Genomic DNA, 9,600 nt, shown 5'->3' on the forward strand with positions numbered 1-9,600 from the left:
GTGCACACTACTGTAGTTCCAACACTGTAGGGTTTAGGGTTTAGATAGTCATACTCTGAGCTTTCTCTCTTCTGTAAAATGGGGATAATATTACTTACCATTTCTGTCTTCTAGTTGTGGTATAAAGACCAAAAGAAGTGGTTTTTGTGATGTTGCTGTGAAAACTATGATATTAAAGAACATTTTAGAGTGTACTGAATTTGCAATAGAACTTTATCTAGAGGCCTGAAAATTTGTAGAAGAGAGCTCTAGAAATAGAATGGGATTACTAATGAGTTGATTTTTCTCACTTCCTGCCTGTCTGCTCTTTGGTTTAAAGAGGAAGTTTGAAAAGTATCTCAAATGCTGCTAAGAACATGGTCCCTCCTGACCAGTGTTGTCATCCCCATTTTACCTTGTCAAGAGTCATGTACACAACACCTCTTGCACATGATGCAGGCTGGCCCAAGAAGGGGCTCTTCTCCCTTGTGGCCACAGAAGGGTCTTTTCGAATAGCACAAGCAAAACTCTTGACCTTTGAGCATAGGAGGTTGTAGTAATCCCGAGGAGCCCATCACCAAGCTGTCAGAGCATTAGAAAGTTTAGAACTTGATATTTCACACACTTTTAACATGAGTCAGTGGAACAGTTTGTTACCTTTTTTTTTTTGGCCTGGCTGGCAAATATTTGGCACTATTACCAGTTATTTATTTACATTGATATTTGTTTCAAGGGTAAAATACTTAAATATATTTGGAGAACTTGATTTAATATTTAAAAGCAAAAAAAGTCTGCTTAATCAGACTTAGTATGTTAAAAAGTCCTTTCATGCTACAGCAAGGTGGGATAGTCCATTCTCTCGTGGCCACAGGTGTGATCAGTTGTCCCTGTGACCATAAGATCACCTCCAACACTTGCCAGTGTGCCTGAAAACACACAGCATAGTCACAGCAGGCATACACAGTCACACATACGCATCTCATTTGCACGAACAGATGAGCTAAAGGCCAGGGGCTGTTAGTTTTAGGACACAACATAGTAGTTCTGTAAGACTGGTAAGTTGTGGCTTTTCCATGTTAACTCTTTGCTTTGGTGGCCAGCCTTGCAAATATAGTTAGACCGTAATAGGGTCTATAGTGATGGTTCTTTCTTGTGTTTACAAAACTTACTGGGCTATTTATGATTTCTGGTTTTCTTTATTAGGAAATGAAGATTTGTTCAGCAATCATAAACCTTTTTCATCTGATACCAGCTGCACCTCAAACTTTGGTCAAGCCTTTGTTAGAGGTTGTAATGAAAACAGAGAGAGCCATGTTGATTGAGGTATGAATCACACTGAAGATTCTCAATTTTGTCATTTGTAATAGTTCTACTTTGTTGTGTTATAAATAGGGTAATCTAACAGCATAAGGATGCAGAAGTTAATACTACTTTTTAGTACAATCCATTCAAAGGGGGGAGTGCGTTCCTACTGTGTGAAAGGTGGTATGGGATATAGTTTTTCCTTTATTTTCTAGGCTGGTAGTCCCTTTAGAGAGCCTCTCATCAAGTTCTTAACTCGGCACCCCTCACAGACAGTGGAGCTGTTCATGATGGAAGCTACGCTCAATGATCCCCAGTGGAGCCGAATGTTCATGGTAGGTCTGGAGCAGCCCTGTGTCAGCCACTTTGTATTCCACAGTGTTCAGTCCCATTTCTCTGCTCAGTGCCCTGCCTTACTTCTCAGAGACATTTGAATATTGGAAGTATCACTGTTAGATTAAATATTTGAAATGCTTAGGCCCCAGAATTGCGCTTCATAGGGCTTCCCCTTGCCCCCCTCCTTTATTTGCCTATGGAAATTGCACAGGAATCTTTGAATTTACGTTTTTTCGCTTTTTTTAGTTTGAGGAGCTCAAAACAGGTTTCCTGTTTGCTTTGCTTTCAGAGTTTTCTAAAACACAGAGATGCCAGGCCCTTAAGGGACGTGCTGGCAGCCAACCCCAACAGATTTATTACCCTGCTGCTGCCAGGAGGACCACAAACTGCTGTGCGTCCTGGTTCACCCAGCACTAGCACCATGCGGCTGGACCTACAGTTCCAGGCCATCAAGGTGGGTCTCTTCCTTAGTTCTTGATCTCCCCACTGTGGAATTGAGCACCATTTCTGATTATGTCTTCTTTGGCAGATTATAAGCATCATAGTTAAGAATGATGATTCCTGGTTGGCTAATCAGCATTCTCTGGTGAGCCAGCTGAGACGTGTGTGGATTAGTGAGACCTTTCAAGAAAGACACCGCAAAGAGAACATGGCTGCCACCAACTGGAAGGAGCCCAAGCTACTGGCTTTTTGTTTGCTGAGCTACTGCAAGTGGGTGGAGCATGGTGCTTTATGTCTAACACATGGTTGATTTTGTCCAATAAACTAAGCTGAGGGATTTTCTTTATAATTTGCACAAGGCTACAAGATTGTGGCTCATTGAAAACTTCCAGTCAGATTTGTTGTAGGGGGTGGACTGTAACATTGAATTGTTTTAAAAAAGACAAGTCAGAGATGATACACAGTTACAGAATTTACCTTAAGTTGACCTCTTCTTTCGTTCTGATCCTTCAGGAGAAATTATGGGGATATTGAATTGCTGTTCCAGTTGCTCCGAGCCTTCACTGGTCGTTTTCTCTGCAACATGACTTTCTTAAAGGAGTATATGGAAGAAGAGATTCCTAAAAACTATAGTATTGCTCAAAAACGTGCCCTGTTTTTTCGTTTTGTAGACTTCAATGACCCCAACTTTGGAGATGAACTGAAAGCAAAGGTGAGCTCCAGTTTTGCAATAGAAGGCTTCAGATTCTTGGGCTGGTTTGCTGGGGAACCTCAGCCATTTTTCTGTTCTCCCCTGTCTGTTTCTGTTTAAATAGGCTGAATGGACTGGGTGAAAAATCACATTGCTAAGCAATGCATGGCAGATCCCTCTGGTGAACCAGTATTGCTAATTTCTTAGTTTTCAGAAAATGACTTGTTTGATTTGAGAAGAGTAAGCTAAGCTGTTATTAGGTCTGTCTTCCTCACATTTTTAATCCACTGTAGCACTTGTGCTTTGGTACAAACTCAAGATGATTTTGGTCATCATCAACTTTACTGCCCTAATTAAGATGGTGTGTTATAGCCCCGAAGCATTGTCTTTCTTGCTTCACTGAGATAAAAGAGTCTGGCTATATTTTCCTTCTTTTTTAATCTTTTTGTAGGTTCTACAGCATATCTTGAATCCTGCTTTCTTGTACAGCTTTGAGAAAGGAGAAGGAGAGCAGCTCTTGGGACCTCCCAATCCAGAAGGAGACAACCCAGAGAGCATCACCAGCGTGTTTATAACCAAGGTTGTATCTTCAGCAGTGCCTCGCTGTGACTAGAACTGGGGACGAGTGAATGTGTGTGCATATGCTAGCGGTTCATGGAAATAAGATTTTCCCCAAGACGTTTATTTTTTCTAAGTTATGTATGTTAGTGGCAGAGCATCCCATTACAATTATTAGTAATTTGTTGTAGGCAATCACTTGTACAAATAGGTTATGATGTTTAGTTTAACCTTTAGCTTTGTGAGTCTTCTAAAATCAGTGAGAATATTCAACTATCAATTACTACTATACTCTATGGTCACCAAGTTAATAGAGCAGTGTCATGGCAGTGATGATGTCTGAACTTAGTTTAGGTTCTTAATGAAATACATATTTCACTAAGGGTTTTATTGAATTTGAGAGTTAGATGCCGTGTTTACTGTTGAGATTACTGTTTGTTTTTATTTTATTTTAATTTTATTTTGTGGAACTGGGAATTTGTTTTTAATTTTAGTACATATTTATCATACATAGTGATTACATTTCTTTTTTTTTTTCGGAACTGGGGATTGAACTTAGACCCTTGCGCTTGCCAGGGAAGCGCTTTTTGTACTGAGCCATCTCTCCGGCCCCATGATTGCATTTCTCATGGGACATTGGTATATGTACATAACACGTATTTAATTACATTTTCATCTTATTCCCTTCCCTTAACCCCCATCTCTTATTTACATTCTCTTTGCAAAATATTTATCTCTGTTTCCTATTTTGATATTTTATTTTGCCTTTCATTTGTATTTTAGATTTCTCACATGATAGAAACCATTCAATATTTTTTTCCCAATATTTAATCTTGAGTATTGATTTCACTTAATATGATGGTCTTATGATGTATACATTGTCCTACAAATGAACACATTGTGTATAAATATATTTTTTAATCCATTCATCTGTTGATGGATGTAGATTTGGTTGCCATATTATGAATTGTGCTGCTATAATACAAACATGGCTGTGCATTGTGATAGTATGCCTTTTAACTCTTGAGAAGATGTTTAGAAGGGGAATAACTGGGCTGACTAGAATCTGTAGTTCTGGTTTTTGAGGAATTTCCATACTGATTTCCATAGTGAAATTACTACATTCCCAAAAACAGTGTAGAATTATTCCTTTTTTCACTCACAGCCTTGCCAGCGTTTGTTATTATTTGATCTCTTGATAATAGCCACTTTTTTCTGGAGTAAGATGGAATCTCAGTGTTGGTTTAATTGGGATTTCTCTAATGGCCAGAGATTTTGGAACATTTATAAATTTATTAGTCATTTATATACTTCTTTCAGTTGTTCATTCTTTGATTGGGTCTTTTATTTTGAAGGTTATAATTTTTTTCAGTTCTTTATATTCTAGATATTAGTCCTCTACAGGAATAGCTGGCAAAAACATTTTCCAGGTTTTCAGGTTGTCTTTTTGTTGTACAGGTTTCCTGTGCTATGTACCTTTTTAGTTTCATTGATCTTGTTTTGTTGATTCTTGATGTTATTTCTTACGCATTTGGGACTCTGTTCAGATAGTACTTGCCTAGGTCTGAAGATTTACCTTCCAGTTTTCATTGTAACATTTAGGTCTTTGTTCCAGTTTGATTTTAGGTTGTTTTTTTTTTAGTTTAGTACATGGTGAGATGCATTAATTTAGATTCAATCTTCCATATGTGAATAGCCTAGTTTTCCTACCACCGCTTATTAAAGAGGCTATCTTTCCTCTATTGTATGTTTTTGACCCCTTTGTCAAAGATCAGATAGCTGAGTGTGTCTGGGGTTATTTCTGTTTCCTCTATTCTGTTCCTTTGATCTTATCTACTTACATGCCAGTACCATGCTGTTTTTATTACTGTACTTTTTTAGTATAACTTGAAATCCATGGTTGTGATGTCTCTTGCTTTGCTCATCTTACTCAGCAATGCTTATACTATATTCCATTCTGGGTCTTAGTAATACTGTTGATACTGTGATTGGGATTGTTTTAAATCTGCCTTAATCGGTTTACAAGTATAATCATTTTGACTGTGTTGTTATGCCTGTCCAGGAAAAGGAAATATCTTTCTACCTTCAGATGTTCTCTTTGATCTCCTTTTTTACAATACTGTAATTTTGGTTATAGAAGTCTTTCACTTCTTGGTTATTTTCCTAAGTATTTTTGTTGATGCTCTTGTGAATTATATACCTAGTTTATTATTGGTATATGGGAATGCTATTGATCTCTTTTTTGACTTCATATTATGTTACAATGCTGGATTTGGTCTGGGAATCTTTTGTTGGAACTTTTTGGGCCCTCTAGAGGGAAACTGTTGTGTGCAAATAATGATAATGTGACTTCTTCCTTTCCTGTACATTTCCTTGTTACTTCTTTTTCTTACCTCACTACTTAGAGCAATGTTTTAAGTACTTTATTGGCCAAGAGTGATGTAGTAGACATCTTTGTTTTGTTTCTGATTTTAGAAATGTTTCAATATCTTCCCCCTTATAATATGATGTTGAGAGTAGGTTTGTAATAAATGGCCTTTATCAGATTAAGAGAAGCTCTTTCTATATATTTTATTTCCCCAGAATTTTAATCATGAAAGAATGTTGGATTTTGTCAAAGACTTTTTCTGTGTCTATTGAGATAATTGCATTTTTATCCTTGTTTCTCTTTGTGGGATGTATTGTATTTATGATTTGTTGAATCATTCTTGCATCCTTCCATGGGGTGAAGTCTATTTAGTCATGATGTATGCCCTTTTTAATGACTTGTTGCATTCTGTTACATTACTGAGGATTTTTGCATCAGTATTCTTTAAAAAGATTGGCCCATAGTTTTCTTTCTTATTGGATCTTTGTTTTTGGAATCAGAGAATGCTGGCTTCCAGGAATGACTTGGAAATACTCTCTCGACCACACACCCCAATTTTTGTATTTGTTTTAATAGAAATTGTGGTTTCTAATTTTATTTATTTATTTATTTATTTTTGCGGAACCAGGGATTGAACTCAGATCCTTGCATTTGCCAGTCAAGCGCTTATCCTACTGAACCATCTCCCCAGCCCCTTTTAGTAGAAATTGAATTCAGAACTTTGTGCTTGCCAGGTAGACGCTGTGCTACAGAGCTATATCCCTGGCCCTCCTTCCTTTGTAATTTTATTAAAGAGTTTGAGGAGTGTTGGCATTAGATATTACCTGAATTTCTTCTGCAATTTTGGGCCAGGATATAGTTTAGCAGCATAGAACCTGCCTGAAAACCTTAAGGTCCTGACTTTGATCCCTGGTACCAAACTCCACCCCTCCCTCCCCACCTCCTCAAAAAAAAAAAAAACCAAAAATAATTTAGCAGTAAATCCATTGGGACCTGGGTTTTTCTTTATAGGCTTTTTATTACTGTTCAGATTTCATTGCCTGTTATGGATTATTCAGAATTTTTGTATCTTTTTGGTTCAATATTGGTAATTTATATGTATCTAGGAATCTGTCCTCCTTGTGAATTCCCCAATTTATTGGAGTACAGATTTTTGGAAGTATTTGCTGGTAATCTGGTAGCATCTATTGTAATTTCACCTAACTGCATTGATACAGGTTTTTCTTTCCCTTTGTTAGGTTGACTAAGGGTTTGTCTATTTTGGATATTCTTTCAAAAAACCAGCCCTGTAATTCATTGATTTTTATTTATTTTTTAGAGGGGATCTCAATTTCATTCATTAACTTAGGATTTGGATTCTTGTTTTTCTGGGGCTCTTAAGTGTACATCTTTATTTGGGCCCACTTTTTCTGATGTGAACATTCACAGTTACGAACTTGTGTCTTAAGACTGCTTTCCATTGTGTTCTATAAGTTCTGATATGTTTTACTGTCATTATTGTTTGATCCTAGGAACTAATTTCTTCTGTGACCCATTGATTATTGAAGTATATTGTTTAATTTCCGTGTGTTTAATAATTTCTTTTGTGTGTATGTGTGTTTTGTGTTTAATAATTTCTGTGCTTTCTCCATTGATTTGCAGTTTCATTGTGCTTTATCCTGATAGCATGCATAGGATAATTTCAGTTCTTTTGCATTTAATTCTTAACTAGGGAATTAAGACTATTCAAATTGAGACTTATTATTGAAAAGTAATGACTTATTCCTGTCACTAGCATTATTTTCTGGCTTGTGATTTTCTTTATTCCTCTTCTGCTTAACTATTTGCCCTATGTGGCTTATTCATTCTATTAAACATTGTTTGCGGGGCTGGGGAAATAGCTCAGGGTCTGAGTTCAACCCTGTATCCTATTCTAACATTTTCCTCACATTAATCACTTGTGCTGCCCATCCTTTGAATAGAGAATTTACTCTTGATGGATTTGGTTCAGTACCTTTTTACAGACTCTTTCTTTGCTAAGCTGGTCTTGTCTCACATCATAGTGATCCGCCTGTTTATAGCCTCCCAAGAGCTGGGATTACAGGCACATAAATAATCCTTGCATCAGAATGTGTCATGCAGAGATTGTTTTGTGATCGTGGCTAGCTGGGGTTTTATACACCTCAAATATGTTAGATTATTTCTTGATATTTGGAAATTTTTCTGTGATTTTTGTAAAGAGGATTTGTACAGATTTTGTGAGGTTTCTAATTTGACACTAATTTCAATTAATCTTAGTCTTTGCATCAACTAATAGCTGTTGGATCCATTTTTCATGTTTTCTCCCCCCCCCCCCTTCTGTATTTTAGGGAAAGGTCTACAGGGTGTTCAGGGTCTCAATGCTAGATCAGACTCATAGTGATCTGCCTGTTTACAGCCTCCCAAAAGAGCTGGGATTACAGGCGCGTACCACCATGCCCAGTCTCAATCACCGTCTCAGTGCGGGGCCAGCATACAGGCCCCTGTACCTGCTTGCAGGTGCTTTAATCTGCTGAGCTATTTGGCCAGCCTCTCCAATTTTTAAGGTATCTCTACTTAATTGGCCACCAACATCAAACCCTGTATCCTATTCTAACATTTTCCTCACATTAATCACTTGTGCTGCCCATCCTTTGAATAGAGAATTTACTCTTGATGGATTTGGTTCAGTACCTTTTTACAGACTCTTTCTTTGCTAAGCTGGTCTTGTCTCACATCATTTCATTTAGCTTAGCTAGCTTCTTTGTTGATGTCTTCTGTAAAATTGCTGATGATTTTGTTAGACTCATTGTCTTTTAAATTTTATCTTTGAGCTTGGTGAGCACCTTACTGATTAATCTGAATCTATTTAGCTCCTGTTACTCTTTCAGATCAATAGGCTATGTTTTTTGTTTTCTCCCCCTCAATACCCATGGATCAGATTTGATGGAGTTGGGAGTTTATAGATACATTTTATTCTCTTGTCTTCTCATGCTTTTGTTATTTTGTTTGTTTATTCTGAGGACTGTGGCTTAATTATATGGGAGCCTTTGTTGCTAATATGGAGACCTCTTTAGTACCTGCATTTCAATGAGGTACTCTGGACTTGGCTAACTGCAGGCCTTTGCCTCTGGCCCAATATCCAACCCTCTCTCTTTAGAAGGGGAGATAGCACTGTATTTGGCCCCGGCCCCAGTTCTCTGGGCATAGGTGGCAGTCTTGTTAATGACACAAAGCAACTCAAATATTGGAGTACAGAGAAAACCAATGCATAACACCCATGCCGCCTTGGCAATAGCAATAAAATCAGGAAAAATAATAGTGTGAATGAGAAACTGGATATTGATATACCTTGAATATATAAAAGATGAAAAAACCCAAAACAATAATAAGGGCCGGCCGGCGAGATAGCTTAGTGGATTAAGCACCTAGTTAGCCAGCCACAGGGACTGGTGTTTGATCCCCAGGACCACACACTGGACCAGCCCTTCCCCTGGACATGCTGAGCCTAGGGCAGGCTGAGCCGGCCAGAGTCCAGGTGTAGTGGCACACCCCTGTAATCCCTGCTCTGGGAAGGCTGAAAACAGGATCACTATGAGTCTGAGCTGCATAGTAAGACCTTGTCTGTACCTTCATTATAAAAAAAAGAAAAAAGAAAACCAATGATATCCCACAATAACCTTGAAAATAATCTGTAATTATAGTATAAATACTAACACAAAATACTCATGAACATCTAAACACAACATTAACTTCACTATTCAACAATAATACCATAGTTGGGGCTGGTGAGATGGCTCAGTGGTCTAAAGCACCTACTTAGAACAAGCTTAACAAAGCACAGGGACCATGGTTCAATTCCCCAGCACCACATGCCAGCCAGCCCCGCCCCCTGGTGGGCTGAGCTGGCCACACACACACACACACA

At 38.0% G+C, this 9,600-nt stretch overlaps 1 protein-coding gene across 1 annotated transcript in view; it reads left to right on the forward strand.

Annotated features, from left to right (window-relative positions):
• Positions 1-9,600, forward strand: part of Trrap (transformation/transcription domain associated protein) — a 161,216-nt gene that overhangs the window by 97,784 nt on the left and 53,832 nt on the right. The window contains exons 33-38 of the mRNA XM_023713378.1: positions 1,183-1,302; positions 1,497-1,616; positions 1,907-2,071; positions 2,147-2,328; positions 2,572-2,770; positions 3,201-3,329. Of these exons, the coding sequence (XP_023569146.1) occupies positions 1,183-1,302; positions 1,497-1,616; positions 1,907-2,071; positions 2,147-2,328; positions 2,572-2,770; positions 3,201-3,329 (915 nt within the window). The remainder of the gene's footprint in view (positions 1-1,182; positions 1,303-1,496; positions 1,617-1,906; positions 2,072-2,146; positions 2,329-2,571; positions 2,771-3,200; positions 3,330-9,600) is intronic.

This window comes from Octodon degus, unplaced genomic scaffold (assembly GCF_000260255.1).
Source record: "Octodon degus isolate 3935 unplaced genomic scaffold, OctDeg1.0 scaffold00031, whole genome shotgun sequence".
Classification (NCBI taxonomy): Eukaryota; Metazoa; Chordata; class Mammalia; order Rodentia; family Octodontidae; genus Octodon; species Octodon degus.